Below are 15,375 nucleotides of genomic sequence, written 5' to 3' on the forward strand. Positions count from 1 at the left end.
CTCTGTGCCCTCATGGATCCTGCACCCAGTTGTTGTCTGTGTGGATTTTTCTCCCACTTCCCCACAGACATCTATGTTAGGTGAACTGCCACACCGGTGGCGCAGTGGTAGTGCCACTACCTTGCAGTCAGGGTCCTCCCTGGGGGGCTAGTGCTTTGAGTACTGAGAAAAGTGCTATTTAAATGTAATGAATTGTTATTATTATTAACTGGCAACTCTGTGTAGCCCTGTGGTGGACTGGCATCGCATTCAAGGTGAGAAACCACCGTGGACAGAAACGCTGGCATATCCTAGAATTAGGCTAAGCAGTTTGGAGAATGTTGTTTGTTTTGTATCTCCCATGAGAGAGTTCTGCCCTTGCTGAAATTTTCAGAAAAACAAAAAAAAGGGAGAAACGCAATGTCTTCAACTGCTGGTTTTGTGTGGTATTACTCAGATCAGATATCTAGGGGGTAGGGTGCATCCGTGAAAGGCACTATATGAAATGCAACTTGTGATCAAGATGTGAGCCATGCTGCAAAGTGATGTTTGTGCAGCCATTTTTATCTGAGGAGCTCCACTCTCAGCTGACGTTGCACTCACACGCTGCCCCTCTTTTTTTTTTTTTCTTTCTTTCTTCGTTCATTTCACTCTTCCTCGCCTCACATGCCTGCTCCCGACCTTCAAACCTAAAACAAATGACCCAGTGAACTCCTCTTAAGGGAAAGATCACACAGTTTATCACTGATGTATCCAAACCACAGAGCCGTCACAAGGGTAGTGAAGCTCGCTCTGTGTTCCCCCCGACATAAACGCAGCTTTGTTTCCTAACAAGTAAGGAGTAGTTGAGAATATCTGGACATTTGAATGAGATCTATGTTAAAAAAAAAAAAAAAAAAAACCTGCATAATAAAATATGCAAATCAGTGAGCAAAAGCACACTTTATGTGCGACTGTCACTGCGTGAAGAGCATGTATGTGACTGTTTTTATGTTCCTGTCATTCCCAACTATTCGGGGGGTTTCAATTTTCTGTGAGCTGCGGCTTTTCAGACTGCATGGCCTTTGTTGTGTGTAGCCCGCACCATCCCATTGGACAGATCGAAATTATAGGCATTCTTTAGGGAGGAGTGATTAAGCCCAGCATGACCCCCCCACCGCCACTTCAGTCTCCATTAAGCAACTGACAAACAGACTGCTGTCTGCTTCATAGATTCCTGGCATTTGTCACAGCGCAGGCCACAGAGATGTCAGATATTTGCCAATTTTTCCTCATCTAGTTAAGAATCCAGGCTCTTCACACTACACGCTTTCTTTGTGGTGCATTGTAACCTTGGAAACATGACAAGTTAATCGCACAAATTCGGATCTTACCGGAAATAGCTTCATGCTGCTTAATAGAGAATTGATGACTTTTTTCTTTTTTTTTTTTTTTAATCTAAAGCCGTGGTGCTCGGCTCCAGTGCATTGATGAGCTGCGCGTCTACAGCACACGGGGCCATCTCTGGGGTAAGCACACCGTGCGCTTTGTCATGGAATGTGACAATATATAAACGAGCGCTCCGGGTCAGATGCCAGTGACGATGTTACATACGGTGCCTCTTTCATGCCCTTTGATTTGTATTGTACGTTTGAAAGTGTTCAGCCCTTAGTCTAGCTTGTTTTCATATCATGCACTTCTGTGAACAGGCTCTGAGCACTGTGCACGTTCACACCCATTTAATCTAAATTGGGTTCACCAGGGGGCAACCCTGATAAACACACTACAATAAAAGAAAGATTTGACATACAGTACATTCTAAAGTAATGAACAGTGTCCTTCATGATGTTTGGGGCAAAAAACACATTTTTCCTTCATTTACCCCTCAGCTCAACAGTTTAAAATTACAAGTCGTTGTGATTAAAGTGAACATTGCAGACATTTTGGGCACAGCATGTAGAAATGGCAACACTTTATCTACATTGCTTTCCCATTTCAGGGCACCCTAACGTTTGGGACAGTTGGCATCACAGGTGTTTGTGACTCCTCAGGTGGGTTTCATGGCTTCATTAGATACCTCAGCTTGCTCCTGCCCTTTGGAGTCTGTATTTGTCATTGTTCAACATGAGGGCAATAGTTGTGCCAATGAAAGTCAAAGAAGCCATTATGAGGCTGAAAAACAAGAATTACACCATTGGAGACATCAGTAAAACCTGAGGATGACTGAAATCAAATGTCTGGAATATCATGAAGAAGAAAGAACGCACAGGTGAGCTCAGGAATCACAAAGGGACTGGTAAGCCAAGGAAGACCTCCACTGCTGATGACAGAAGAATCCTCACTATGGGCAACAAAAAGCCCCAAACGCCAGTCCGACAGACCAGAAACAGTCTTCAGGGGGCCGATGTGTGTGTGTCAGAGATGACTATCAGCAGAAGACTTCATGAAAAGAAATACACTGCAAGATGTCAGCTACAAAAACAGGACGGCCAGATTACAGTTTGTGAAAAGGACTTTAAAGTGCCTGCAGAATTCTGGGAAAAGGTCTTGTGAACAGACAAGACAAAGATGAACCTGATCAGAGTGATGGCAAGAGTAAAGTGTGGAGACCGAAAGGAACTGCCCAAAATCTAATGTAGACCACCTCCTCTGTCAACCATGGTGCTGGGGGCATTACGGCTTGGGCATGTATGGCTGCCACAGGTCCTGGCACACTTATCTTCATTGATGATAGAACTGCTGGTGGCAGTGGCATTCTGAGGTGTAGAGAAACATCTGATCTGCTCAAGTTCAGTAAATGCCTCCAAACTCACTGGATGGCACTTCATCCTACAAGATAATGAGCCAAACATACTGCTGTGGAAACAGAGGAGTTCTTCAAAGCTAAAAAAAATGGAAAACTCTTGAATGGCCAAGCCCGTCACCTGATTTAAGTCGAACTGAAAATGCCTTCCATATGCTGAAGAGAAAACTGAAGGGGACAAGCCCCCAACACCCCCCCACCCCCCAACAAACAAGCAGGAGCTGAAGATGACTACATGAGAGGCCTGGCAGAGCAGCACCAGAGAAGACCCTTAGCACCTGCTGATGACTGTGAATGACATACTTCAGGAAGCAGTCATTGCACGTGAGCGATATGTGACAAGTCCCAAGTATGACTGCCACTCACACTTATATTCAAGCTCTGGGCCAGTTTGTCATTTGAGACGAAAAACTCATTAAGGCAGATATGGGAAGAATGTGCAAAATCAACAGATTGAGGGACTGGACTGGGATTCAGTTACACTACTGGAGCTGTGAGGTAGAAGCTGTAACTTCTACACAAAGCTCTCTCCATTTTACTGTCCTTAAAACTTTCATTTAGGTTCTTAAAGTTCCTATGTGTAATAATATAAATAAACGCCATACCTTCTCGTTCTCAGTTTCATTTCATTTAATTCAAGGTCATAGGGACTGAACGCTATCCTGGCAGCTTTGGAAACAACCAGCTAAAGGGTGCCAACCCATCATAGACTCAAAACAGGCACACTAAGTAGTGACCAGGTATGGAATTTCAATATAGGATCCTTGAGGCAGCAGTTCTAACCCCTGTGCCACCTTGCAGCCTAACATGAATAAAAGGTCACCTAAAAGTATACAAGGGGGGCTCTGCCCCCTGCTCGCTTCGCTCGCCTACCCCCGGCATTGGGTATCCTGAAATACATTAGTCAAGCTCGTTCGTCTTGGAGCCGTGCCCGCTTTGCTTGCGGCATTTCATACGCGCATCGTAGGCGCCTGCATTCATTGATTTTATCAAGACGGGTTCGCGTTTGTATATCCGTCAGTCGAGCTCGTTCGTTTTGAACCCGTGCCTGCTTTGCTTCCGCAGTTTCAGACGTGCGGTGTAGGCGCCTGCGTTCATTGATTATCCAGTTGGCTCGTGTTTGTATCGTTGAGCTGTATTGTGTTTGAATTTGGTGTAAAGCGTTCAGCGGTTTGTTCTATCCCAAGCAGCACATTATTCCTAACTTCACTCTACAGTAGTGCCACACACAATATGGCGGTGACGCCTGCGCCCTCCGTAGTAGTGCCACTCACAATATGGCGTTGACGCCTGCGCCTTTTGTACCATCTTTGTGGACCTGTGGGGCCGCCGTAGCCTCTTCCGTTTGAATCCGGGCTGCAGCGCAGAATCCTCTTGTTGGCGTGGCTGTGTCGGTAGTCGTTAGCAATGGGCGCCTTGTTGCTTCATTTCTCATTCACGTCAGTTGAGCTGTTTCGTTTTTGGGCCGTGAGTCCTTCGTTCGCGGTGGATACGACTTCGATTGCAGTTTATGAGACGTGCGCTGTACGCGCCTGCGCAGTACGCCTCATGGTCCCATCGCTGTGTACCTGCGTCCATGCCTCCGGTTTACCATTCTCGGTTAGTAATATGGATTACACTGTGCCTATCTGGTAAGAATGAGAGGGCTTGTACCATAAGGCCTCTCCTTAACTACCATGGGGCAACCATTTCTGACGGTGGCTTTTTCCTTACAGTACAGTGGCTGTTATGAATTATCCACCTTTACCTGGGCAGGCACGCAGTGCAGTAACCGAGCCTTGGCATGACTTGGCACAGGAATAGCAGCTATTGATTTCTTGTGTAGTTTCCTTCTGTAGAAAGAACTGAATACTTTAAAAATATTCTCAGTAGCCTTCACTCTGCCCACCTGCTTCTAAAGGTATAATTGACGTATTCTTTTATGTTCTGCTTCTTTTAAACAAATCGTCCCAAGTGTGGATCAGAGGTTTTGTTTTCCACTTTTCTGTTGCCGCTTTGTCTTTGCAATGTGCTACAATGTGTGTGGATGTGTTTGTTCCTTTCCATGTACAGTTGTGACCATGCAAGGAAAAAAATGTTAAGGTAATTATATGAGCACTAAGCATTTGCTTGCTTATGAAAGTGCTATATATAAGGATAAGAGAATTTTGGCATAACAGCTGTCTCCGTACACATGTGGAAACTGTGTGTGTGGTCACAGTGGTCATGTTTTGATCTGTCAGTTTCTCTTGTTGTTTATTGGGACTAAACATGGCCACTCCATTCTCTGTTTGCGCCAAAGAAGAGTAGCGAGCAGTGATCTGCTGTTTTATGGCTTGAACGTCTACCAGGAGCTGAAACTCATAAAAGACGTTCTGCACAATATTGAGACAGCGATTTACTTTGGCAGTGTTTTGAGTAGATTGAAATTTACAAAAATGGTCAGACAAATTGTTAAGCATGAAGAAGGAAAGGAAGGCCCATCCACTAAGTCTGTTGAATCAGTTAGGTTCTTGGCTTGTGGTTCACCTCACCTTCAGCCCATAAAAAGCAGATCACTGCCCTCCACTCATCTTTGGTCAACCAGAGAGCACTGCAGTCAGGTTTACTCCTAGGAAGCAACAAGAGAACCTGACTGATTCAGGTCAACACATGACCACAGACGCACTGTCTTTTCACATGTCGACAGGGGAAGCTGTATAGCCCACCTAAACAACAGAAGTGCAGGTAATTGTTGACATACCCTCACGCCATATCATCAGAATACAGTAATCACAAATACTGATGTAATAAAAACTAACCAGAATGCCAAGTGTTTTCCATAAACTTTTTGATATTTTGTGGGATGGCGAGACTACCACAGGTTTGTGTCCTCAACTGCTGTTTAAGGTACCCCAGCCATTCCATGTATTTAGTAAGTTCCACCACCAGTACACCAGAATCAAATGAATGTGGCGGGTCTGCTGCTGGAACAAGTTAACAAATAGATGGGTGTAATACTGGGGTCCCTTAAAAAGAGGTTTTGAAATATCAAACGAGTGACAGCTCAACAAACCATAACTCATTTGAAGAATCTCATCAAAGTGAAGACCGGAAATGCAGCGGAGGACCCAATAAGCCATCTGCATCTGATAAAGAGAACTTAAAAGGTCCCCTAAGTCAGTCTTAAAGAAATGCTCTGCTAAGGTGGGTGTTTCAGCTAAGAAACTGGTTTTGCAGAATGAAGTAAGCAAGAACGGCAACAGCATGTGAAAGACCACAGAGCATGAAGAGACAACCATTTGAAGAAATTCTTGTAGACAATTGGGTTCACATGTGACATAGTTGGGTTGGGTTGCAAAGATACCATTAATGTTATGTCAGGAACAAGAGTTGGCGAGAGGTACATTGATGCCTGTCTGCAGCCTACTGTGAAGCATGATGGGGGCTCAGTCTCTGTCAAAAACAGAAACGATGACCACTAAGATTTATGGTGCTCAGCTGTACCCTTAGGAAGATGGCTTGTTGGCAAAACCTTCTTCCTACAGCACAAAAGCGATCACACAGACACTGTAAAACGTGAATCCCTTCACTTTAACTTGCTTTCTGTTAAAAATGTAACTTTAAAGTAAGGTAGTTATTGCTGGACAGGAAGATTAGATGCTTTGAGGTGGGCTAGTAATACTCGTCCGTTAGTTAACATGTGGAAGTACTCTGTACAATCCTGACGCCAGGAAACACACCTAAGATCTACTTGGAGCAGAAGTCAGCAGATGGGACACCGACAGTCCTAGACTGGCCATCTTGGAGACCACCCTGAGCATAAGCTAAAATGGCTTTGAACAACCTGAGGAGGGAAAAGAGCAAAAAGTCAAATTCCTGTGAGAAGATTAGAACAACTGAATACAAAACTATCAGGGGGAGTAACAGGAGAGAGCAGAGGCCCAAATGGGAGGTCACACCAAATTCTGATCATTTTGTTATTTTTTACTGATTCAGTGATTTTTGGTTTTTTTTTTTTATTCAAATGTTATTCGGTGTTTTCATACACAAACACAATTTTTTTGCCCAGTACTGTTTTTTTAAGCATTTTTATTAAATTGGTTTGCATTTAGCGGAGCACTTAGTTGTATTCTTCATATTATTACATGGCTCGGTCTTAGTCCCAGTGATTATTGGGTTAGATTAATGTAAAGGATGCTATATAATAATAATAATTTTAGTGATATAGCACCTTTCCCATGCTTAAGGCGCAGTAGCTGTATATTACAGTAAATGTCATTACAAAAACAGATGATTTGTGTTTTATACACTGTACATATAAAATTAAACTGACACTAAAGCACAATGGTGCTAGTTATCGCAGGACGCACTCCTGTGCACACACACACATCCACAGTCCACCCAGGGTTTGAACGTCGGGCACTGGACTAACCCGGGCATGCTCGTGCCACCCCTTTATTTGTTATTTAGGTCATTTCCAGCTGCGAGGTGTTTTTGGGCTGTCTGGTGTGCACGCAGACTTTCAATGTCGTCTTAGTCTCGGGACTGAAGGGCACATTCCAAAACCTTCACCTTGTGTTTCTTGAGGTATTTCATAGTCAATTTTGAAGTGGGCTTTGGATCCTTGTCTTGTCATGGAATGCCATCCTTTTCTTTTTTTTTTCAGCTTCACTTTCCTGTCTAAACATTCATCGTGAGGATTTATTGGTATTTGGTGGTATTCATACTTTCCCTGTACTTACCCGATGTGTTCTGTAACACAGAACTGCAAACCATAATAGTAGCACCCCTCTACTTAACACATGGCCCCAAATATTCTGTTGTAACTCCTGGTAGGATGAAGCACTCTGAACCATACAAACACGCACTATACCTTGACGTATGTGTAATCGATTGAATTACATGCGATGCTGGTTTCCGTTTTCTGCCAGATGCGTTTGACGTGGCACTCCATGTTCCTGAAGGTATCGGCGAAGTGTCTCGGGGGAAGAGCAGCAATTTCATGTTGGATGTTTTCCTTCAGATCTTCCACAGTGCAAGGCTTGTTACGATAGACTTTCCCTTTGAGCATACCCCGAAGAAAGAAGTCTGGTGGCATCAGATCTGGCAACCATGGTGGCCAAAGCCCCTTTGAAATTACCCTGTTACCGAAGAAGGACTCAGTTTCTGCCATGCTCCCTGCCGATGTGTGACACATTCCGTTCCATTCACTTTCCGTTAACTCAAGATCATTCAGTTGATTCTGACATCGCTTAAACAAATTGGTGACCCAATAAGTTTGCACGATGAAGACGCACTGCTCAATACTGTACACCACCATTTTGATGAGAAGTCGAGTGACTCAGTGAAGGGGTACAGGCAGTATGCACCCAGAAGCTGCAAACAGAGGTTAAACGTCACGACGGCTGTCCAGCACCTACCTAATCGCTCCGATGCAGGGGCATCCCCGCTTGTTCGAAGCTCCATACACTGAGAGGCACATTGCACGTTGTTTCATTCGGATTTTGTTTTGTCCTAGCGAGAGTTATTCCAGAATATTCGGGGTCTCTTTCGAGTCAATCTCCCTGTATTTACAATTTTTCACTTCAAAATTCAACAGAATATGTAATTTGGCCATCGATATCCAAACATCAGCATTAAATTGTGTTCATTTCAGCAGGTTTCACTCCCTCTACCCAAAGAAATCTCAGTGCAGTGTGTTGTTCAACAATGGTGTGATCCCTCAGTGGAGTGTCCATGTTCATTTGAACTTGGCTTCAACTAGACTAACGGCCAAGCTCTGCGCTGTGTTGTGCCAGGCATGTCCAAACTACCCATAAGCCACTGCAAATGTGTTGCATTGTGTCAGCTTCTACCCATTGAGGCTACTGTGTAATGTCCTAATTGCCTTTCTTTTTGATTTATATCCCCACCCTGTATGCATGCTGTATGTTTATTTGTTTGTTTGTTTTTTCACCCCCAAAGGTGGCAGGTCCTGACAGTTGCCAATCCAAATACTTTGGGCAGACAGCACGGAAAGACGAAGAGAAATCGTATTCTCTCAAGCAGCAGCTCAAGCATGAAGGGGGTCCATCATGGAATGTGTAAGTAAGCCCTTAAGACACACTTATTCATAGGGCCCTGGTAAGCGGATTCAGACCCTTGTAAAATTTGAAAACATTTCTCAACACAGCTCGCTGCAGTCTGTATTTTTATAGTTAAAGCACGTGCTTAAGAAGAAAGAACTTTAAGGCAATAACATTCAGACCCCACTGTATTCTGGTCACTCCACATGTCCCCCCGTGTATATCATTACAGTCCTATTGGCTCTGCCTGTACACCAAAGAAGCCACTGCTGTATTTCCTGGATAAAAACTCCAGTCGCTTTAGGAATTCTCAGTCACACAAAAATTTTAACATGAAGGCTAAGGACCATAAAGCAAGTTAGAGCACTGGAAGCTGCAAAAGGGAAAGCAATCAAAGCTCAGCATTATAACTATCTGGTAATCCGGACAGCACTCTTCTAAGCCAATGAGTTGATGAGACGTGTCAGTCAGCCCTGCCAAGCGCTCAGCATAATACTCTCTGTTACAGTAAAGAGGCCAGGACATTAGAATGAAACAAAAAGGGTTTTAGGGAAAGGAGCTGTGATCCAAGGAGACCCCTAGGGTCAATACTGTTATATGTACTTGCATGGACAGCATTCTCGAGCACCACAGTCAGTCAGGGTAACTAACCTTGCCCCGACACTTCTGTTTAGCATTCTTGGCTAAACTCAGTATGGTCCGACCATAACCCTAACTTGGCACCCATGAAACGTTATCATGCTGCTTCTTGGTGGCAAGGCTGGGTAACTGACAGAACACAGTACTGGAAATGCAGCAAAGACGTTTGCTTCAATCGGCTTAAAAACAACAATTCCACAAGATTCACCTTTCAGTGACAAAGGATCCCAAGCATGGCACCAAAGCAACAGTGAACTGGCTGAAAAAACAATACGATACAATTTATTTTTGCATAGCCCAAAATCACACAAGGAGTGCTGCAATGGGCTTTGACAGCCCCCCATGCCTTGATTCTCTAGGAAGACAAGAAAAAACTCCAAAAAAAAAAAAGCAGTTCTTGTAGAGACCCCTTTGCAGGTAGGTTGGGCGTGCAGTGGGTGTCAAAAAGAAGGGGGTCAATACAATACAACACAACACAAGTAATCCTCAATGCAATATAATAGTGCAATAGAAATATTCCAGGTACAGAAGGCGGAAGTGAGTGTTCTTGAGTCTGACCAGACCTGGTACTGTAACAGACACTTGAAGGTGCCCAGGCAGGGGACTATCTGAGTTTGTCTGTTATAATTGACTCTGGACCCAAACCCCCCCAACCCCCTCTTAAAGGGTGCTGCTGACTGTGTTTTTTTACTTTTCACTCTTCCATGCTCATCTGGCCCTAGTTGATTAATGGACATGTAGTGCTGGGCTTCATTTATATTTATGAGTTCCAAACTCCTTTTGTTTCACTACGTGTTTAAATCAATCCGTACATTTGTGCACATTATGTAATTAGTTTTGATGTGTTTTTTTTTTTTTTTTTTTGTATAGATTTGTGAACGTCTGGTACTACTTGTACTTATTGAAGAGCGCTATACAGAAATAAAGTGAAGTGCTGGAGCAATGGTCAGAAATCCCAGACCCCCTACCAAATATTACTGGGCTGGGTCCGATTATTAGCAGAAGCAGCAGCTTTCAGGCCTCTAGTGACCACTCATTTTAAGCTGGTGAGGTTGTGGGTGTACAATAACATTACAGAGTGGGATAAAGTGTCCAGGTCCTCTTTGTAATTATCTGAATATGTCAACAAGTCACTCTTTTAGCTAAAATGTCCGCTTTTACCCCACTCTTTCCATGTGTGCCTACATCTTACATGTAAAGGAAGCTCTCTGGCTCCTCAGAATGAGTTTTAATTTCCATAAGAAGCACTGAGGCCCCCTCACATAGGGTTCTCCGGAAAGCAGGTGGCAGCCAATTTTCCAGCCTGGCTGATTTGTGGGACACACTGGATGACTAGTGCCACTGAAGGTGACCAAAGCTTGGGTGTTTGTAACGCTGCCATTTAAGGTGGTTGTCTGGAATTTGCTGAGTCTCAATAAGCAACACATTCCTCCTTGTCACATTCACAAGAAATGGTGAAAATATGAAAGGTCTTTTTCGGGTCATCATGGCCTCCTCGAACACTCGCTGTAATCAAGAGTCATCGTGCTCGCTCCATATCTAATCCTCTCCTTTCCTAAAACCATTTATGTTTTTGTTCTATTTCTCAGGTTGAAGCCGTCCAAGCACCAGGCAGACAACACACAGACCTCACCACCACCAGCTGTGACCAAGGAGAGCAGCAGCACTGGTAGGAAAGACGCAAAGGAATGCGTAAGAGGACTTCAAAGCTCTTTCCGGCTTCCTTTACTTGCACTGGGAAACGTCGCTGGCAGCGGAGAGCCGGCAGAAACCAAGGGCCAGAAACAACTGTGTCCTGCAGCGAGTGAGGCCTCCAGTCAGAGCTGTGAGTCAGCACTGCCACAAGTGCAGGAGAGGCCAGAGGGTTACGAAGGACAGAGAAAACGGAGAAGGCAGGGCTCGCAACATGAGTCGCAGGAGAACGCCAACAAAGTGTTCTTTGGAGATGTGCCAGAAACCCTCAGTGAGGTAGTAATAAAAACAGAATGCACCAAGCCTGTAGAAGAAACATTCCCGAGGAAGTGGCCATCGGGCTCCGAGTGCTGCTCTAAACAGTTCGGCTCAGTGCAAACCACACTGGAGGATGACTTGCTTACTTGGAGAAAATCGCCTCCTAGAGCCATCTTCCCAAAAAATAACACAGAGCAGACAGCCCAAACCGAGCCGACCACAAGCAGAAAAGAGCAATCTGTCAAGTCTGTGTCCTCTCCTGCTGACAAGAGCTCCGCCGATACCGGCAGCAAAGAGAGGGCTAAAGTTGGGCCCAGAAAGTCCAAACTGCGCAGACTGAAAAAGGCGTGAGGATGCCCTGTTTCATGATCAACAAGAATTTGAAAACATGACCGTCTCTGCTCCAGGCAAAACACATTAGACACATTTCAGCTAATAAACCTTTAGAGTCTGCTGTGCCTGATGGGCTGAAAAATAAAAATATAGAAGGCCCTTTCTTTAGGGAAAATGTGGGTTGGAGCTGGAGACGCTGGCAGTCTTTATTTCCCTTCTTGTTGTCATCAGCTCCAGCGAATGAGTTGTACAGTACGAACATCGGCGCTTGAGGTGAGGTTTGGCCAGGGTGCCAGCTGCATATCATTGCCATTTTTTGAATGTCTTTCAATTCCTCGAAGACTCGTCTCCTGTATATGGAAGTAATTGTGCGATCCTGAGCCCACCCAGAAGTTGGTGGGCAAACTGGTGCAAAGGTGGGCCAAGTGTCACAGTTCAGGGTATTGTGACGTGATGATTTGTTTTTTTTAATTAATAAAATTTTAATTCCCTCTTGGTTTTCTGCTCACATTTAAACACACTTTCATTTTTCTGTGTGTCAGTCACTCAGCTAAGCTCTAATGCGTTATATCATAGCAGTCTTTAGTTTAAAATTGAAACATTTAAGGCCGTGTTGACCATACAACAACACTGCTGCTACATGGACCGAGCCTGCAGAATGCATAACGCATGCAGATTCTAAAGTCACAGAATGCAGAGGCATCCGCTACGGCAGGGGACGGGAACATGTTCATTTGGAAAAATGGTTGCTTCTTCCACAATTTATCGTGGTGGTGCGATTACGACAGACAACTGACTGATGGCTGTGAAATTAGCTTACTGCAAGCAGCAGCCACATTGTCTTAAAAATTTACTTTTCCACACTGCCACATACATACAGAGCTGACTCTACGAGATGCAGTGCGATTAATACCCACCAAGCGTGTATGGTGTCTGATTTAGAGAGGAGTAAAACACTCGCGTTAAAGAATAGAATCTTTCTTACAGGTCAGAATAACATGTACAACACTATAGAAAAGAAGAGGCCATTGGGCCCAACAAAGCTCGCCAGTCATATCCACTTAAAACTCAATTTAAGGAGCCCAATAGTCCTACCATCTACCACACTACCTGGTCACTTATTCCAGCTGTCTGTTCTTTGTGAAGAAAAACTTAAGGATACATTTTGCATAAACATTAGCAAGTTTCCAGCTGTGTCCCAGATGAACTCAAGGTAAAAGTCTTGATCCACTGGCCTAAATACTTCGTCCATCCCTCCATTAGCCAACCCGCTATATCCTAACACAGGGGCATGGGGGTCTGCTGGAGGCAATCCCAGCCAACACAAGGCGCAAGGCAGGAACAAACCCCGGCCAGGGCCTAAATCTTTTCATCATTTTAAACTTCTCACCACTCTCTGGTGCCATGATAGACAGTGCAAATCAGCCCTCCTGACGTACTGCTGTCACTCTACGAGTTGACCCTAAGCACTGAGCTGTAACATACTTAAGAGAAACGGTCAAGTCAAGTGGCTGCGTTCTCATGCCATCCTCCATCTGCAGCACGCAGTGGCACCAAATGGCAGAATCTCAGTGCACCAGGACAAAGCGTACTGTAAATGGAGAGAGAGAGAGAGAGAGTAATAAAAGACTAAAAACAGCAGTAGTAACAAATACACTGGCTGTAAGTAAAGTACTAGGAGCAGCACACAGGGCAGAGTCTGGACAGCCAAGGGGTAGAAACTGTCCTGCCAGATAGAAGTGGGACAAAGAAACCATGGAAGGGGGGTCTGGTGCAGGCTTTATGTCTGCGATGCTTGATAGAAAGAGGTCTTTCATGGAGGGCAGAGAGGTTGCAATGACCTTTTCTGTTACTGTATGTGTGTGCGGTCTGTTGTAGGACCTTGCGCTCGGAGACACTGTAGTTCCCCAAGCAGATGGTGATGCAGCTGGTCCTACCTGTAATGCACATGCAGTGTAAATAAGACATTAGCCAACACTTCTCTTTGTGACTCTTACAAAGCCTCGGTACCGTGCCTCTTCATTTTTGCGCAGAAACCTTACAAATGCTTTGACAAAGGCAGGCCATTCAGCACCTCAAGCTTGCCAGTCCTGTTCACCTGACTTCTCCAAAATACCCTCAAGTCGAGTTCTGAAGGTGCCCAAAGGCCCACTCTCTACCACACCATGGTGCACCTCATATACAGTATCTGTCATGACCTATTAGGAGCCACACTGGTGCAGTTACTGGTTGATATGAGATCTTCATTTGGTCTTACAAACAGTAATTAAGGATTCATAAGCCATATCACCAATTTAAGCCCCAAAAGTGAAGATATTTTAGTAGGCCACATTGCAGATTCACAGGGGCATACAAAGTGCTGTTAAGACCAAAAGACACCTCAGTTAATGTCTTAACACATAATAGTGCGGCACTAGTAGATGCTTTTTAGGTAGTGCCCAGTCTCAGGTGTTAAGGCAGTTTTTCAGCTCGCAAAATAACCTTCTAAGTACAAATACTCTGACACTTTTGAAATCAACAGAGCCAACTCACCCCCTGCGTATGTATTTGCTTAGTCTTAATTCACAGCAAAACACTTTGTTTTATGAAGGGTAGGTGGATGGCAACTCCAACAACAGAGACGGGCTTTACAGGATTAGCCATTCATTCATTAATTTTCAAGAGTTTCTGAAATTCTCCCGTGGTTGTGGAGAGTTTACGCCTGGCCAGCATCACAGCACGAACGAACTGAATGCCAATAAATCATTCACATAATTGGGACAGAACCGAACTGGGATGCGTCTCACGGCCTTCCCAGAGAATCACTGGGTGCCTGCACATTATCAGTGACGCATGCTGAAGCAACCGGGTGCCCAGGACATTCACAACCAAAGCGAGGGGGCAAACCATCAGTTGTAGTCGCCTAAACGCTCCGCCACAGTATTTGGCTCATTGTTTAAAGAAATATCTAAACACAGAGCAAATAAATGTGTAACCCTACGAAAGTGACATTTACAAGAGGCATACAGACCTGCTAATACCAAGTGAATGCTGTTTATTATCCATGTATAAATATCTCTAGTCCTGTAAAAGCAAATGTGTATACGTCTGTTCACCTTTCCATTCTTAAAATTAATATTTACAGAACAGCATTGAAATCCAGGGATTAGTTAGCTTTGTAATTAATAATGCTAAATGATAAAACAATTATTTCCTATGGGCGGCACGGTGGCGCAGTGGGTAGCGCTGCTGCCCCGCAGTTGGGAGACCTGGGGACCTGGGTTCGCTTCCCGGGTCCTCCCTGCGTGGAGTTTGCATGTTCTCCCCGTGTCTGTGTGGGTTTCCTCCCACAGTCCAAAGACATGGCGGATTGGCGATTCTAAATTGGCCCTAGTGTGTGCTTGGTGTGTGGGTGTGTTTGTGTGTGTCCTGCGGTGGTTTGGCACCCTGCCCAGGATTGGTTCCTGCCTTGTGCCCTGTGTTGGCTGGGATTGGCTCCAGCAGACCCCCGTGACCCTGTGTTCGGATTCAGCGGGTTGGACAATGGATGGATGGATGGATGATTTCCTATGGCCTTTTCCTATGTTTGGATACACCCAGAAATGTTCCTGGTACCTTCTTCTTAAGATCCCATTAAACTGATTTACAAATGCAATCAAGACATCACTGGTGTTGCTAGCAGCTCTT

The 15,375-nt window shown here is 44.7% G+C and overlaps 1 protein-coding gene across 1 annotated transcript in view; it reads left to right on the plus strand.

Annotated features, from left to right (window-relative positions):
- The window catches only part of slx4ip (SLX4 interacting protein), a 200,314-nt gene extending 188,108 nt beyond the window's left edge, over nt 1-12,206 (plus strand). Inside the window, exons 7-8 of the mRNA XM_028821106.2 lie at nt 8,687-8,805; nt 11,016-12,206. Of these exons, the coding sequence (XP_028676939.2) occupies nt 8,687-8,805; nt 11,016-11,727 (831 nt within the window). The 3' untranslated portion in view covers nt 11,728-12,206. The remainder of the gene's footprint in view (nt 1-8,686; nt 8,806-11,015) is intronic.
- The last annotated feature ends 3,169 nt before the right edge of the window (nt 12,207-15,375 follow it).

The sequence above is a fragment of the Erpetoichthys calabaricus genome, chromosome 15, assembly GCF_900747795.2.
Source record: "Erpetoichthys calabaricus chromosome 15, fErpCal1.3, whole genome shotgun sequence".
NCBI classification, from domain to species: Eukaryota; Metazoa; Chordata; class Cladistia; order Polypteriformes; family Polypteridae; genus Erpetoichthys; species Erpetoichthys calabaricus.